Source organism: Macrotis lagotis, chromosome 7 (genome assembly GCF_037893015.1).
Source record: "Macrotis lagotis isolate mMagLag1 chromosome 7, bilby.v1.9.chrom.fasta, whole genome shotgun sequence".
NCBI lineage: Eukaryota > Metazoa > Chordata > Mammalia > Peramelemorphia > Peramelidae > Macrotis > Macrotis lagotis.
The window spans coordinates 55,469,177-55,487,763 of NC_133664.1; the positions used below are offsets into that span (position 1 = coordinate 55,469,177).

Consider the following 18,587-nt stretch of genomic DNA (forward strand, 5'->3'; position numbering starts at 1 on the left):
CTAATGGCTTCTGAAATGGGTGACAAGATAACTCTTGAACTCTATATTTCTGTTGATTCATTGTGATCCAGCTTCCTATTGGTTTCTCCATTCAGGGAGAATGGAGTAGCTCATTCATAATATCTAGGGGGAATTTTGAGCATAAAATAAAGTGAACAAAATGACAACTTGCCACCTCTGGTTGATTGATTTGGTTTCTCTTTATGTTATATATTTGTTTACTAAAGTATCAAAAAATGAGGGAATTAAAATGTAGTATTTCATAAAAGGTAGAATGAGTTTAATAACTTTTGCAAAGTGACTGAAATCCCACTGGCTTTAAGGTTTATATCATTTTTATATTCATCAGGGCCCTTGGAAGGTAGTTTCTCTAAACTTTTGACAGATGAGGAATCTGAAACTGAGAAAGATTAAGGGACTTGTTTAAGATCTTATAGCCCTCTGCTCATTTGATAAGGACTGCTTGGGTCCCACCAATCACTAACTGATTTAGGCTATATTAGGATCTGGGATGAGTCCACTAAACATTCATAAGGATTTTGACATTTATAATTCATATTCAAGTTATCCTTGAGGTTGGACCTGATCTGATTTTATGCTCTGTTTTTAAAATATGTGTGTGTGTGTATGTGTAAAAGTGTGTTTGTATGTGTGCAGAGGTGGGGGGGAGTATTAGGTCCCTACTATGTACTCCATCTGTAGTAATTGTACACTTGTTTTGTCCTTTATGTCTTTGCCTTGCTTCCCTATCTCTCACTATGTATGAATTGACTTGTTCACTGTCAGTCCTCTCTGATGTCAGGCATCTGCCTGCCTGGGTCTTCACTGTACCTGGCAACTAAATTCTTTCCCTGGTCCCATATCTACACTTCTGCTGAGATACAGCACCCATCACCTACTTACTGGACTTCCTTCTATTGCTTATATATGAGAGTTGTCTTGATCTCCCTTCTCCTTCATTGCTCTCAGAGGATTCTAATCAGTTTGCAACCTGGTTATTCTAATTTCAATTTGCTCCCATTGTCAACTGAGACCTGTCTATCTTGACTCTGTGATGGAATGGAGTACTGAGGACAGACATTTATGTTTTTTTAATGATTTCTTGGCTAGCTACTGTGAATTAAATCTTTTCTATTCAGGCTAAAAACTCATCTTTTAGAAATGAGTAATTTTATCAGTACTGTTACTTATGTTTAATCTAATCAGCATGAACAGGGCAGCCTTTGAACAAATACTCATCTCTCCAATTTACTCTTTCAAACCAACTCCTTTGATGTTCTAAATGAACATCAAAGTTTAAGGTCTACTGGGCTTGGAGGAATAGATGCTATTGTATTTGACTGATCAGTAATTGTTTATTGTTTGCTCACTTCTTTTTTCCTACTCTGGTCTGCCCACCACTGATTGGGACTTGTATCTCTCTGAACCCCTAAAAGAAGTCTTTGATTTTGACCTTCATGAAGATTCAATCCTCCAAGACTTGTAACATCAATTCTTTATGTTCCTCTAATTTATGAGCATTATACTAACACACATGTATATTGTGCTTTTAAGGTTCATAAAATACATTTTTTTACAGCAACCCTGAGTTAGGTAATTCAAATATTTCCTCTATGAGTCTCAGTTTCCTCATCTGCAAAAAGGGATCTGAACTCTGGGTTTTTCATTCAAAGTTCATTGTTCTATCCATCAGTAGCGGTGTCAAACTCAAATAGAAACCTAAACATATATAAGGATCCCTGGAAGCAGCATATTGACTTAGAAAACTACATATTAACATTTCCTATGTTTTAATTTTTAATTTTTATTTATCTATTCAATGTATTTTATTTATTTCAATAACTATTTCCTAGTTACATTTTAATCTTGTTCTGCCGTGTTCCAAGAGTTACTGAATGATGCAGTAGTCTTAGATAATACCATCTCTATTAGAGCTTATTTGTTGTTACTGGATTTTGATAGGGGTCAAGTACAAGCCTTTAATTCAAATATCTCATGTCTCATGATTGATTTTCAATGAACGTGTGTGTGTGTGTGTGTGTAAGTCTAGCAGCCAACCCCTCGATAGAAAGGAAGTGAAATATTTATCTCTTTTCCCCTAAATTAGTTCTTCAGTGATGTTTTTAACAAACTCCAAATGTAAATTTGCCATCCTAGATGTAGGTGGTTTTCATCTAAAGGACTGCTCTCTATGGAATGCTGCAGGTTCAACACTCAAAAGCATGGTTTCTGGGAATTTAGAAGATAATCATTGCTTCTAATCCTAATTCTAACCCTAAAATCACCTTAACTGAATCACTGCTAAGGAAAGTAAAGCCAAGATTTCTTCTTCATATCCAGAATCATACACTCTCTAAACAGAGGTATTTAAGAATTATAAACAATGGTAAACTGACAAAATCCCCTATCATTATCCAATTTCCCTACAGTCTAATTTAAGTGCTGAGAAAGAAGTGGGTGGGAAGCCATGCCTGGGAAGTCCTCATTATGCAATCTAATTTTAGGGGTGGGGAAAGTCTTGCAAACAGATGGCTCTAATGTTATAAGATTGTTTGGGCCAAATTATCAGAATACAGCTAAGTCCCAATTAATGCAAATAAAGAATCCCATAAAATACTCACATTAATCAAATTTGTACCACAAATTTCTACTGGATTAGAAGCAATGACCATATTTACATAATTATTATAACTTCAAATGGGGTTAATTCAAACATTCACAAGATTCATTATCCATATTAATCGGAATTTAGCTATATATTTTTTAAAAATCTGACTTGCAAATAAATGAATAGTATGGATGGCGATGATAAAAACTCATATTTATATGGTTTTTCATGGTTTACAGAGTGTTTTACATATATTATCAAAGTTAAGACTTGTCATATGAGGTAAGAGTTTTTGTTATCTCCATTTTTATAGATGTGAAAACTAAGGGTTCTAAAATTTTTTTTTTAGGTTTTTGCAAGGCAAAGGGGTTAAGTAGCTTGCCCAAGTCCACACATGTAGGTAATTATTAAGTGTCTGAGGTCAAATTTGAACTCAGGTCCTTCTGACTCCAGGGCTGGTGCTCTATCCACTGAGCTACCTAGCTGCCCCTAGGCTTCTAAAATTTAAATGATCAGTCCTGGGTTTCTGGCTAATATACATCTGAGTAAGTATTTAAACCAAGGTCTTCCTAAATCTATCTAAATCTATCACTTTAACCACTCTATTATATTATTTCAAAGAAGCGAACACATTGAAATAACTCTTATTCCAAGGAAGGTCTAGAAAGGATTTTCTTGCTTTTGAAAATTTCCAAATTCCCTTGGTCAGTTTTTGAAGCAATCCAATAGGATTGATCCAAATCAATTTCCCTTTTGTCTTAACCCACTTTCCAAATAACAGAGTTGTAAATCTACTTAGATAGTCATAACTTGATTAGAATTTCAGATTCTCTTTTTTAAAACTCCATTTAAAAAGCTGTAAAATATTCCGACCATATTAGATTTCAGTCTTTTAAGATTTTCTTAAATATTTAAATTCTTCAGAGTATTTGATCTCCTTGACATATCTAAGAATAAACATGGGGGCAATGATTGGTGGGTTTGAGATCTTTCAAAATAAATTGAGTAAATATAGGTTCTATTTTTTTAGCATCCTATGTCCCATATAGGTGCATTTGCTTCAGCTGGGCAAATAAAGGTTGTTTTCTTACAACCGCTCCCCCCTTATAAGTCTTTATAAATACTTAGTCCTCTTTAATATTGGGAGCTGCCATCCTTTGGCAAGATGTTAAAGATACTTTGATCCTAGAAAAGTTGTCACTGACTCACCTATTCGGAACTCCAATGTATCAAAGTAGCAATCTTGATGATGCTCTAGATGGAAATTCTCAAAAGAAATATAAATAGATGAATTGTACTCTTTTGGATTGCTGATGGTCCATTCACAGTTTAGATTCTTGGTATAGTTCCTAACTCCATCATAACCAGGAGAAGTAAAGTTGCCTCCATGGGGATCTGTAAGTTGTCCACCACAAACTATAATGTTCAAAAGTAAGAGAATAAAGAGTTAGACTCATGTCACAATAAAAATAACCCATGTGTGGGCATGTATACACATCTATATGTAGAAAGATCCATATAAATTATATGTATTTGTGTGTGAGAATTGGTCTATATAAATACACACACATATAGGTGTGTGCATGTGATGATCTTCACTCTCCTTAGCAGTGAATTTATTAATTACTAGTATTTCTAGATAGATCTATATTTATATATAGACATAGATCTGTGTATCTATGTATATGCATATAGTTATCTACCTATCCATCCATCTATCTATCTATCTATCTATCTATCTATATTTCCCCCCCAAAAGTTCAATGCATTTGTTAGAGGACTAGACTATTAACCTGTGGAGATGAACCCTTATGAGCTTAGAGAGGAGGAATTTGACAAACATAAATGACGTGACCCTCAAAATCTCCTTATATTAATTAGTGTTTTTGCATCATCATTCTTTGTTGACATGCATGGGGTAGAAAAGCCTTTAGAGATGGAAAATCTTTTAAATTAGACTTAAATCTCTTTGGGACTCATCTCAGAAGTGTGCTTGAAAGTGTGGGAGTAAATTATTAAGCAAAGACGCAGTGAAAGGCTTGCCAGGCATTCTCTGCTTGACCCAAATCTTTGAATTCTCAAGAAAAGGAACTACCCAGTGGGCCTCATCTTTTGATCTCATCATTTTGAATTTTTTTTAATGAAAAATCCAATAATACTAATATATTTGGATCTACTGAAATATAACAGGCACTAGGGAAAAGAAAGGATAGCAAAATCATTTGAAAACTTCTTTTTTTCATTATTCTCTAAAATTTCACATAATTCCAAAATCACAGTAACAAAATTAAATTGACTTTATGACTGGTACACCATATGGATTTCATAGATTTCAACCCTGCCTTAAAACCAATAACTGCAAATAACTTTGATAGAGTAGGCATAAATTCTATTGCCTGGTTGCTCTTTTAATGCAGCAGATACAAATGAGACTTCCCAGTAAAATAATTACCTGCATCTTCACTGGAGGTAAAGAAGGCATTGAAGCCACCAAAGGGCCTGGATCCATCCGTGGTAAAGACAACTTTCATTGTGTTTCCTGAAGATTCAATTGAGCTCCTTGTGATCATAGGACTGCACAGTCTCTCTAGCTGGGGGGAGTTGCTCCTAATGCCATTGAAAACCTATTGAAGAAAAGTCCAGTCTTAGAACATTCTATGCTTCTAAGATTGTCCTGGAGGCAAATACTCTCAGAATCAGACTCACATCTTTCTAAGAGACCCTCTGGGAGGGAGAGAATCCATCCTCTACATCTTAATTGCCAATTAATCAATCAGCATGCAGTTATTAAACACATACTGGGTAATATGCATTGTGTCAGCTCTTTGCCAAGCCCTGAACAAGGTTATTCTCTTTGATGCTTCAGTAAAACCAGATTCGTCCTAGAATGTTATTAATATGTCCCCAAGTAGCTAAATGTCCACTGTGGACTTTGCAACCATAGATTCAACTTGATATGATTCAATTCAATTTGACAAATATTTAATAAGATCTTCCTCTTTCAAGGCAATTTGCAAAGCTTAGAGGGAACAAAAGTATAATCAAGACATGGCCCTTACTATTTACTAAGCTCTAGGCCCACCTCTGGGACTCCAGGGCTCTCCTCAGACTGCCTCTCCACTGCCACCTCCTATCTCCTGACTAGATTCCCTTGAGTCATAACTTAATTCCCACCTGCTTAGGTCTAACAGGATACAACATCATCATCAGCTGTCACAAGTCAATCTTAAGAAAGGACCTTCAAAAGTCTACCTTGTAAAGGATCATTCTCCAGCCCTGATGCTCAGCCTAGACTCATTCCTCACTGGTCAGCAGACTCTCACCCCTTCTTACTTGTCCTTGCTAATTACCTTCTAATATCTCTTCTGCCCTTAGTACCTAAACTCAAAAAGGTATCTACAGTAGGGGGTGCTTCACTTCAATTTGCCCTTTTGCCTTCCCTTTCTTTCTTCTAAACCCCTTACAAATCTAACTTCTGACTTTATCATTCTACCCAAACTGCCTTCTCCAATTACCATTCATCTCTTAGTTGCAAAACCCAATGACCTTTTCTCAGTCCTTATTTTCCTTCACCTCTGCAGCCTTTGACCCTTTTGATCTCTTCTCATTGATACTCTCTCTGTGTTTTCAGATCAGCACTTTCTCCTGATTTTCCCTTCTACCTATCTTACCACTCCATCTCTCTCTTCTTTGCTGAGCATTCCTCCAGACAGATCACTCCCTCTACCTCTAGGGTTCTGTCTTGGGTTCTCTCCTCTTCTCCCTCTATACTACTTTGCCTTCATGAGCTCATCAGCTCCCATGAACTTAATTACTATCTTTAAGTTAATGATTCTCAATTTAAATCTTTTAAGCCATGACCTCTCTGCTGAGCTCTGATCTCATATTCCCATCTTCCTTTCAAACACCTCAAACTGGATATCCAGTAGACACCTTTAACCCTTCATTATGTATAAAATGAAGCTTTCCCCAATACCTTGCCCTTCCTACCTTCCCTGTTACTATAAAAGGCATCAGCATCCTTTACAACCTAGAAGTCATCCTAGATTCCTCTCTATCTCTCACAGCTCCCCCCACCATCCAATCTATTTCCAAAGCCTGCTAATTTGATTTCACTTTTTGCAACATCTCTCAAATATACCCACTTCTCTCTAATGACATTGATATCATTCAAGTGCAGAACTTCATCACCTTGAGGCTAGATTACTGCAATAACCTGACGATGCACTTAACTGCCTTAAGTCTCCTGTGACTCCAATCCATCCTCTATTCAACCACTAAAGTGATTTTCCCAAAGTCCATATTTGATCATGTCACTTCCCTACTTAATAAACTCCAGTGGCTTTCCATTGTTTTCAGAAGTAAATATGAAATCATTTGTTTGGCATTCAATGCTATTCGTAAACTATTCTCCTCCTATCTTTCTAATCTTTGTACATCTATTACCCAACAGGTACTTTTTCAATTAAACAACACTGGCCTCCTAGTGGTTCAATGCACAAGACCTTCCATTTTTTAGCTCTGAGCATTTTCTCTGGCTGTTTCCCAGTCCTAGAATGTTCTTCCTCCTGCCCCTACTACTGACCTCCTTGCCTTTCTTTAAATGCAGACTAAAATTCGACCTTCTATTGGAAACTTTCCTCAACCCCTCTTAATTCTAGTACCTTCCTTCTTTTAATTATTTCTTATTTATCTGTACAGAGCTTGTTTTGTATGTATTAATTTGCATGTTGTCTCCCCCTTGAGAATGAAAATTCCTTGAGGGCAAGGACTGTCTTTTATCTCTTTTTATATCTCATTGTTTGGTAGTATTTAATAATGTTTGTTGACTAATTGCTCTCTTCTAAATCTTTTGCAATCTACTTTCCAACTTAATCATTCAGTTGAAAGTGCTCTCTCAATCAGCATCAATTATTTATTAATTGCCATCATAATGATTTTCTAAATCCTCTCTTTCTTGACCTCTCTGAAGGACTTGGCACTTTTAATCACTCTCTCCTCTTTAGTTTTGTGATGTTGTTCTCTCATGATTCTCCTCCTGCCTGTCTTTCTCTCCCTTTGCTGGTTCTTCCTGCAGTCCATGCTCATTAGCCATGGTTGTCCTCTAAAAGGTTTTTCCTAGATGCTTTTCTTTTTCCCATTTACCATCTTGCTTGGTGATCTTAGTAGGGTTTAATTATCAACTCAATGTAGTTTTTTTTCTCAGATTTCTATACTCAGCCCTAACCTTTGTCCAGATTTCAAGTCCTATATTGGCAACTGTCCTTTCGATATCTCAAACTGGATGTTCAATATACTTCTCAAGCTCAATATGTGCAGAACAAAATTCATTATCTTTCCCTCAAAATCTTTCTTCCAGATTTCCAGTGACGTTCTTGATTCCTCTCACATTTACTCCATTTGTTCAATTGTTGCAAAGTCTTCTTGTTTCTACCTTAACAACATTACTAATTATGTTGCCCATTCACCATCACCACTTTGGTATGGGCCTCCATCATCTGATACCCAGAGTACTGAGATAGCTTGATGGTTAGTCTCCCTTCCCTCAAGTGTTTCCATGTTCCAATCCAACCTCCATCTAAGTACCAAAGGGATTTTCCTAAAACTCATGTCTAACCATGTGACTCCCTCCTCCCCAGTTTGGTAATCTCCAATGCCTCCCAATTATAGTCAGGATCAAACATAAAAATCTATATTTAACACTTTAGAGACACTGACAATCTGGTCTCTTCCCATCTTTACACTCTTCTTACACTTTATCCCCCTCCATAAATGCTTTGATCCTCCAACATTAGCTTTCTTACTATTCTTTGCACACAACACTCCCTCCCCTAATGCCTTACTTTGTCACTGGCTATTCCTTAAGCATAGAATGCTAATCTTTCACCTTTTGTGTTCCCTTCCTTCAAGACTTAGTACAAATACCATCTTCTGCAGGGCCTTTTCCATTCCACCCACATCCCAGCCACTGTCAGTGTCTTTCCTCTGAGACAGCCTTCCATCTTCTCTCTGTCTCTGTCTCTCTTTTTCTGGTATGTCTGTGTCTGTGTCTGTCTCTAGCTGACTGACTCTGTCATTCTATGTCTGTCTGTCTGTCTGTCTGTCTCTCTCTCTCTCTCTCTCTCTATATATATATATATATATATATATATATACTTTCATACCTACACATATGGGGACACACAATATTTTATATATGTATATAATTATTTATTTATATATATATTCTCCAGTATAACATGCAATTAATAAATATTTGCTGATTGACTATCATCAAGAAGTTTAAAAATTATTTTATGAATATTACATTTCCAAATGAATATATTCACTTCTCAGAAGTTTTATTTTTCCACCCTATGATATCTAGATTGAATTATGCCTTCTCTTTTGATATTGGATGATTTATAACAAAAATATCAAATTTAAATAGAAATGGAACCAATGAATCCATATATATATGCATATATATATATAAAATTCCCTATGAGCCATGAATTAAGTTGTTTTAAAATGTAATGTTATAAGTATTTTATTGTATTCTTATTTATTTTGTTAAACATTTCCCAATTACATTTCTTTGGGGGGGGGGCAAGGCAATGGGGTTAAGTGACTTGCCCAAGGCCACAAAGCTAAGTAATTATTAAGTGTCTGAGGCTGGATTTGAACTCAGGTACTCCTGACTGTAGTGCTGGTGCTCTATCCACTGTACCACCTAGCTGCGCCCCCCAACTACATTTCAATCTGGTTCCTGCCATACTCGGGCATGTTGTAGGTTGCACTGTGTTGTTGACACCTCTGATTTGGAGGATGGTTTAACCCAAGCACTCCAAGTACCCTTGAAAGGAAATATAATTTGAAAAAAATCAGTTTCTTTCATTTATATTCACTCAATAATCATTTTTTAATCCTTATCTATGCTTTAGGTAGTATAAAAAATGCTGTCAGCTTGTCTCAGTATTAATACAATCCTGTTTATCTCTAATCACTTCTGAGTGGACAAACTCTGTCTTTGTGTGTGCGTGTTTGTGTGTGTGTGTGTGTGTGTGTTTGTGTGTGGTGTTTATAAGACTGAGTTGAATTTCCTTCTCACAGAACATTGTGATTGATAAAAAGGACAAATCAAGTACTCCGGTGAAATCATACCAGTTAGTGCTCAGTCCATTGTCTATTTGTCCACTGTAGACAAATGAGAGTATTAGCAATCACCGGAAATACTCTTCACAGCTAGGGCAGCTGTGTTGCAGCTGGGGCCAATAATGTTGAGCAACCTCAGGAAGGGCATTAGAAGCAAAGAGCAGCTTATTATCCTAAGAATGTGCTAAACCCTGGGACGACTTTTGCAACCCTAGCTCCTACAAAAGGGTTGAAAACAGCCCAGGGAAAGGCAGCCAGTATGAAGGTACCAAAGGGGCTTCCATAGTAATCAGAGTAAAATTAATCAGGACTTTTTGATCTGGGGTGGTTGGAGGGAGGTGAAAGGAGTCTGAAAAAAAAGATATGAAGGAAGTTTATAAAATAAAAAATCATGACAGAGTAAATGTTTTTTTAAGGTTTTTTTCAAGGCAATGGGGTTAAGTGGCTTTCCCAAGGCCACACATCTAGGTAATTATTAAGTGTCTGAGGCTGAATTTGAACTCAGGTACTCCTGACTCCAGGGCCGGTGCTCTATCCACTGGGCAACCTAGCCTCCCCCTATGACAGAGTAAATGTTGGAGCATAAGTGCATAATTCAGAGAAAAGGAAATATCATTTTAAGGTATGTAGCAATTTTGTAAAGTTCATTAATCTGGAGAGGGTAAAATGAAAACTTTTTAAAAAATACAAAAAAGTTTTATTTAGTCTAGACCTACAGATGACAGATCATCAAAAGATTGTTTGAGGCACTTCTCATTCCATTCAATATTGCTGTTACAGAGGGCAAGTTTGCTTTCCCATGAAATATTATTGATGCTACTGTCAGATCCAGACTACTGAGTTGGGTGGACCAATGATCTGGGGCAAGGTGCTTAACTTCTGTAGCCCCTTGAATATAAATATATATATATATATATATACATATATATATATATATATATACTTTTCCCTGTGTGTATTTAACTTTAAAATCTTTTTTCCCTAAACTCCATCATAATTATGATGCTTTTAAATGGAGTGACAATTGGTGAAATTCATGTAGGAGGTATTTTTTTTTAATTGCAGCCTACTGTGAATTCCATCCTTGTGAAATTCTAAGACTTTGATTGTGTTCAGGGGTACACTGCAAACGACATTTCTGAAGAAGGTTTCTGATCATTCTATATGAATCAAGTGCTCCTAGTACAGAACATATTCTCAGCACTTACGGTCAGATATTCTCTATCACATGATTGATTGTATTCAAACCGCAGTTCACTAAAGGTCAGAGTAACCCGTCTTTCTTCTGGTACAGTGATCCTCCATTCACATACTTCCCTATGAAAGTTTGCATTAGGGTAATTGGGAGAAGTGATTGTCCCAGAGTGTCCATATATATCCCCTCCACATCCTGCAAGATATAAATATTAACCTACTTAGATTGAAATAAGGACTCACAAGAAAAGATAGTCTAGGGTCATTTTATATTCCTATGTCACTTGACTATTCAATGATCATTTGAGCATATTTCTGGTCATTCTGCATTATTTCTATCAATACTGATCTTTGTTACCATGGATTAAAAAAAGATTGACTATATTTTTTAAACACAGTAACCTAATGATAAAATCTGTAAGAACAATTGTAATGAAAGTCTTAAAATACAAGAAGAATAAACAAAGGTGAGGCAATTATTGAACCACTCAAAAAATACTCATTTTGCCTCAATTCTTTTTTTTTATTAGTTTATATTGATGTCATTTGCTTTTGTCCAAATTTTCTAGGAAGATTATAAGGTTAGAAGCTGAAAAATCTGATCAGAAATCTTAACTTTCTTAAGAGAATTATGATACAAGTCACCTTCAATGCTGGCTTCAAAGACCAGTCTGAATCCAGAAGCAGTGATAGATTCATCCGTGACAAACTTGACAAAGGCAAAATTGTTAGATGTGTCAATAGCCCAAGGAATGGTGCTTCCACAGTACCTGCCCAGTATATTTCCTAAGAAAATAAAATAGGAGAAGAAGCCAAAATTCAAGATTCAACCCACCAGGTCAATTTCCAGTCACAGCTCCTGTACACACAGTATTATAATAGGTGAGTACCTTAAAAAGTTAGAGAGGAAGAAATGGTACAATTCATGGAAAGCTGGAAATCTTGGTCAAGGGATGCAGATCCATTACATATACATAGTATATCAAAAAGTATAGGCTACTCCCCAAAGCTAAAATATTCTTATTTTTTAGGACATGAAATACACTGTCCAAAATATGGAAGGCAAAAGTCACATTATCTTCAGGATGGTCACCCTGAAGTTGGAAAAGATCTTAAAAGCCTTTGACACCATATCCCTAAATTTACAGACGAGGAAAGCAAGACACAGAAAAGTGAAGCAACTTATCCAAGGACACACAGCTGGTAAGTTTAAACTTAAATGTGTGTGCCTATGGGGAGGAAGGAATGGAGGTGGTTATTAAATATTTGCTAGCAGTTCCTTGAATTGCTCTATAAACAAGGTTTAAGTTCAGAAGGAATCTATGGAAAGATGGCATTACTGGAGAAGGCTAATAATTATCATAGCAAAAATAACATTTATATAACACTTTAAGATTTGCAAAATTATTCACAGCACCCCAGTCCTAAGGCATCCAGATTAAGACATATAGCATGAGAGGTCTTCTTAATAGGAAAACACCTTCTCCATCACAAATGAGGACTACTCATTGAGTACTGGTGTTCTATTCTGTTCTCACAGAGGAAGGTAGCCACTGCTCTTCCACCTATATGTGAACCAAGTTATGAATGTGAACCAAGAAAAAATGAATCAGATATATGCCATACTGACCAGAAGCATTGCCCTCCCGGATCTCTACAAAATCCTTTTCACAACCAGAAGAATTTTGAAGATTCAGAACTTCAAACTGGAGAGTGAGATAGTGCCCCAGTGGTCCCTGGAGATACCATTCACATAGCAGATTGTCAGAATAGGGATGCTCAGGAAATTGTGGACTTTCAATAACACCATTCTGTCCTGAGACCATTCCTCCACACAAAGCTGTAATAACAATAATAATAATAATAATAATAATAATAATGATAATGATAATAATAATGATAAAGCATTCTCTCTCAGAGCCTATTTTTGTGCTAAAATCCTTCTTGTTCATTGAGTAATAATGAAGCTCTTCCTGGTGTCTCTGATCAGAAATTATCCTTGTTGCTTTCAAATTTTCATATCATTTCTTAAACATTTTTTCTTAAATGTTTAACATGTTTCATTTTATATTTGTGTTGTTTGTGAATGAATTAAATCACCTCTAGAAGATTATCAGCCCTCTGACACTAAGAACAATCTTATTTATCTTTTGGGTCACCAACGATGTCTATCACAGAACTCCACTCATAGTTAGATATTTAACAAATTGTTGTTGAACTGGTCAGGGTCCAAGGGAAATCTGCCAGATTCATGTTTAAGTGAGGTTACAACAAATGCATTTTAAAAATCCCATTATGAAGATAACAAAACTGACACTCAGGAGTAATTTTCAAAGCTTCTAGAGATCAAGATAGAACCAGAAACAAACAATGACTTTCAAATTTTATTTTAATGATTAAAAAAAGCAAAATCCAAATGCTACTATTCAGCATCTGAAAATTGTGCTTCTGGTATCTATGAAATTAAGTAATATAGCAATAGGCATAAAAAGTAGAAGGTTGTTTTAATTTTAGATTTCACAACAATAAAAAGATATGCAATGCTCAAGAGACTGTTTTAATGGAAAATGAATATAAAGTAAAATAATGTAAAAAATTATCTACTTTTTTTTAGCACTTGTCACTACAGCTTTCAATGGTGAGACAAAGCGAAACTCCATTAAGGTAAGATCAAATAGTTTCATTACCTTAAATTTATAGGGATTATTTTTATATTGAGTGATAAACAATGTTGTTACCTATAGAGTACTTGATTTTAAATCCTACATGCGTGGGGCTGTCATCAGACCGGAACCGCAAATAAACAGCATTACTTGAGGATAATTGAGTGCTGGGCAAAGATGAGCCACAAAACTTGAAGAGTATTGGCGCGTTAGAATCCCCTCCATCCCTCAATTCAAGGTAATTGGAAGCACAGCTGAAATGGAAGAAATTCTCACTCAATCTTGCTCAATTATAAAACACTAGCATGGGGAAGGACTTTGGAGAGCAATTGTTTGTACCTATTAGGGAGTAAATACATACATATGACTAAAGTGTCCCAGATTCACCATTTAATCAGAGTTCAAATGAAGTAAGATATACTAACAATGGAAGATTGGGTTATAAATTACTTTGTATCCTATATAATAGTGCCTTTCTTGATCATATGGGGAGCTATTGTGGGTCAATTTTAAGATCATCTGATCCTTGCAACCATTGCAGAATTATCTATTTACCTTCTTTCTTTAATTTTTATTTTTTCAAAAAAATCAGCAGAGAAGAATGAAAATGTCCTCAAAACAACCACTTAGAATGTTGTGTGAGAGAGGAGAAAGGGAAGAAGGAAAAAGAGAAGAAGGAGGAGGGAGGAGGAGGAGGAAAAAAAGGAGGAGGGAGGAGGAGGAGGAGGAGGAGGAGGAGAAGAAGAAGAAGAAGAAGAAGAAGAAGAAGAAGAAGAAGAAGAAGAAGAAGAAGAAGAAGAAGAAGTAGTTGATGATATCTAGTGTGCATTAATGGAGAACACAGTAGTGGATATAGAATATACTACTCCCTTTAGACTACCACAGAATCAAATAAGACAATATTTGTAAAGGGACTGACATATAGTAGGCATTTAATGAATACATATTCCCTTCTCCTTCCCTGACAGTCCTATGTCATGAGAAAGGATATAGCATGATTGTCAAATATTCCATTTTTAAAATCTAATGATGTGGTTTATTTTAAATTTTTTTAATAATCCAAGAATGTCTTAAATAGCATGACCATCAAAATTTGTATAACATAATATTGTTATAAATGTAAGTAATGTCTACCCAATTATCTTAACATTTCAGAAATTGCAAGTTCTCTGCACTCTAGTCTACCACTATATCTCTCACATCAGCCCCCTTTTGCCACCCAAGCTCAGACACCTTCTATATTGTGATAGCTTGCTAACTGAACACTTTGCCTCTGATCTCTGCTTTGTCTTCTTTTTTCCTCTAGATAGTCAAATAATCTTCTGAATGACTCAGCTCTGATCATAGCATTCCTGTATTCAAAAATTCCAGTAGCTACCTTTTACTTATGATGTAAAAACCAAAACCCTGACCTGGATTGTAAGACCCTTCACAGTATAGTAACTGCCCCCCCCAGTGTTATGTCATATAATTTACTTTCAAAAACTCTAGATTCCAACCCACTTCATTGCCAGTTATTCCCTGACCTCATACCGCCATATGCATTCACCCAACTTCTGTTATGTACACTTTCCTCATCTTATGTTGAAGAAAGCAGGAATGCTGCTCTGATCTCCCCAGTCTAAAACATTTTCTCTCTGAGATTTTCAAGGAGTACTTTGTTTGGACTTTTTTGCCCTACATTATGACATACATTTATCAATTGTTCTGTTCCTTTCTTGAGAGTTTATGAGAGGTAGCATAATTTACTGGAAAGAACTCTGAAGTTGGCATCTGGAGAAGCCTTGGTTTTTACATTCTAGACATGAGTAACATGTAAGAGCATGAAAATGGGAAATGTTAGTGAGAAAAAAGCAAGAAACCATAAAAATGTATCTGATAGTTTCTAGAAAAAGGATCAGCTGGGATAAGAGCAATTGTAAACCCCAAGATCTAGTGAGGATTTTTAAATTTGCAGAGACATGAGTGTTTGTAGGCAACAGGAAATGATCCACTAAATAAGAAGAGACTGAAGATTACAGAATAGGGAGGAAACTGGAGGCGATCTGCTAGAGAAGACTGGAGAGGTAAAAGATGGGATAAAGGAGGAATGTAGTAGAATTGGATTTTGCAAGCAGAGGTCACCTCTTTATCAGAAACCTCAGAGAAGGAGGTAGTGGAATGCATGTATCACAAATGCCTCTTATAATGTGCACACATAATACTTGCTTAATAATTAGATATATAGATCTGAGAATCACTTATCAGAGATGACAAATCAAACCATGAGAACTGATGAGAATATCTCAAAAGGAAAAGCTTTGGGCTTTCAACCAATTAATAACTTATACAGCAAAACAGTATAATACTTTAGATAGGGGGGAATTTTGAATAAAACTTTTAAGCATTCCCAATTTAAAAAAATCAGAGTTCAATGTAAACTTTGATACACAAACATAGGAATAAAAAAGAAACATAAAAAGTAAATTTCATCTGAATTGGTCAAAAGAGAGCATGGTACATACAAATACACATATATTTGGTATAAAAATACATTCAATTCAACAAAGGAACAGGAAGAAACAAAGAGGGGAAATTGGGAATGAGAGAGATAATATATTTAGAGAGGGATTAATTAGTCATAGGCAAAACAATCCCAAACTTGGAGAGAGGTGTGTGAACAGAATTTTGGATGAAAATCAAGGATAAGAATCTGAAAGGGAAAAAAATCCTGAATTTTGTACATTGGAAAAATAAGATTTCATGCAAAAAATAAATAAACCTTAATGCACTATTTAAAAAAAGAAGCTATAGAGAAAAAAGAGAAGGGGAATCTAATTATGAGAAACTCTTATAGTTAATGGGTCTTAAAATCCTGAATCAAATGGACAGTTAGACACGTTTATGGTTTGGTGTCCTTGTTGAACTTTTTTCTACACCGTAATCTGTATATCAAGTTTTATGATTGCTTAGCATTGAGTATGTCATTGAGGGCAAGTTATGCCATCTGTTCAGATCTCAATGTCCCTATCTATTTGTTCAGCGGGAGTTACATCATTTCCATCACAGAGATTGTGAGAGACTGATAGGTAAAAGATTCCCTGAATGGGATATTCTATGTCTCTGTTTCTCTCTGTGGCTTTACTGCAGGGGGAAGGGGCTATTTTCTCCCACCCTCCTATATTCTGGCACTGCCCTCTTCTGACTCTAACAGACCTGAAGAATTTTAGATGAATTGATGCTACATTTCCCTGTAGAATATGCTACATGGAGGTCATAGACTTTTTCTGAAATATGACAGAGGGAAAGGATCATAGAGGTCATAGACTTTTTTCTGGAATATGATAGAGGGAAAGGTAGACTGGGAAGATTGTAAGGTAGAGAGACATACTTGGGGGATATTTCAATATTAAATTGATCTTCAAACTGGAGCTTTACAAGCTTCCCACTCGGGGCAGATATGGTCCAAATGCAGTCAGTATGCGGTGGGTAGTTTTCAGGGTAATTGGGTGAAGTCATGTAACCATCACTGTTGGAATCATGTAGGAAGATGTCACCACCACAGGCTGTCAGGAAATACAATCAACAGAGTTACAGACCATCTGATAAAAGAGAAACTGTCAAATGACACAGATGGTTTTTTAAAAATGGATATCCATACTTCCCATCATATTTTCCTCTCGTTTTATATAATAGCTGTTTCCCCCCACCTTGGTAGGGCAGATAAATTATGAGTTATCAACAATAGATCTTTTGGAATATCAGCCTAGCATTGGCTACACTGAGTTTTGTTATTGGAAATTCTATTTTTGTTCTGTTATTTTTGGCACCCCAAATCTGGCAAAATAAATTTTAGCAGAATCCTTTAGCAAGCATTAATTAATATGTTTCAGTGGCTTGGGAATAAAGGTGTGCTAAGTATACAGGGGATTAGAGCTTTTCCATAATTGAATGATGATCGTTTATTGATTAATCAAGGAATCATAGTTTTGATCTTTAGGTGCTTAAGAGTTAAAAGACGTATTTCTTCTTTTCCATCAGGACTGGCCCACTGGGCTTCTGTGACATTTCTTACCTGGCTGCACTATTTCTCAGCTTCCTTTTGTATAGTTTTCCTCCATTAGATTTTAAGTACCTTGAGGGCAGGGACTGTCTTTTTTGTATTTTTATCTTCAATACTTAGCACAGGGTCTGTCAGTTAGAAGGTACCTAATAAACTCTTATTGGCTCACTAACAAATATTCATTCATACAAATGAATAAAGTTAAATATACTTTTTATATATGCTATATATTTGCAGAATATAAAACAATATATACTGCATATAGTATACATCCATGAGCAATTAGGTGATGCAGTGGATAAAGTCAGGATAAATCAACTCAAATCTGATCAGGCAAGTCACTTAAACCGGTTTGTCTCCATTTGTTCTTTTATAAAATGAGCTAAAAAAGGAGGTGGCAAACCATCCCAGTTTCTTTGCCAAGAAAATCCCAAATGAACACACAGAGAATATGACATGACTAAAATAACTGAACAACAACATTTATACATAATTATGTATTTATATATACACACATATATAGTTCATAAATATTATATATACACATATTTAAGATTATACAATATTTACAGGACATTTCTTATAAAAGGAACATTGTTTTTAATACCAATGACCACAAAAAATGCTTGTTCTTTGAGCATTGTCTTGAATTAAAGGTAAAAGAAAAACCAAGGACACACTGAAAGGGCTGGAAGAATCCTACCTGAGTGAGGTTTTCTGGTGCTCAGAAAGACAGTTTAAAAGAGAGGTTGGAGACTGTTCAATAGATGAGATCAATGTTAAATAAATATTAAAAGCATGGGATATAGGGACATATGGTGGAAAACTGCTAAAGTTGGAGTATGTCTTCTAGGTGAGCAAAACGAAGGCCTAGAAGAAGATCATGTTGTCAGGAAGGTCTTGAAATGGATCTTCAGTTTCCTTCAGGTAATTTGAAATTAAGGCA

General features: G+C 35.7%; 1 protein-coding gene across 1 annotated transcript in view; it reads right to left on the reverse strand.

Annotated features, from left to right (window-relative positions):
- CUBN (cubilin) overlaps positions 1 to 18,587 on the reverse strand; it is a 284,271-nt gene that overhangs the window by 75,335 nt on the left and 190,349 nt on the right. Inside the window, exons 44-50 of the mRNA XM_074192929.1 lie at positions 16,970 to 17,144; positions 13,675 to 13,853; positions 12,567 to 12,776; positions 11,582 to 11,722; positions 10,951 to 11,132; positions 5,061 to 5,232; positions 3,818 to 4,024 (exon numbers count right to left, since the gene is read on the reverse strand). Of these exons, the coding sequence (XP_074049030.1) occupies positions 3,818 to 4,024; positions 5,061 to 5,232; positions 10,951 to 11,132; positions 11,582 to 11,722; positions 12,567 to 12,776; positions 13,675 to 13,853; positions 16,970 to 17,144 (1,266 nt within the window). The remainder of the gene's footprint in view (positions 1 to 3,817; positions 4,025 to 5,060; positions 5,233 to 10,950; positions 11,133 to 11,581; positions 11,723 to 12,566; positions 12,777 to 13,674; positions 13,854 to 16,969; positions 17,145 to 18,587) is intronic.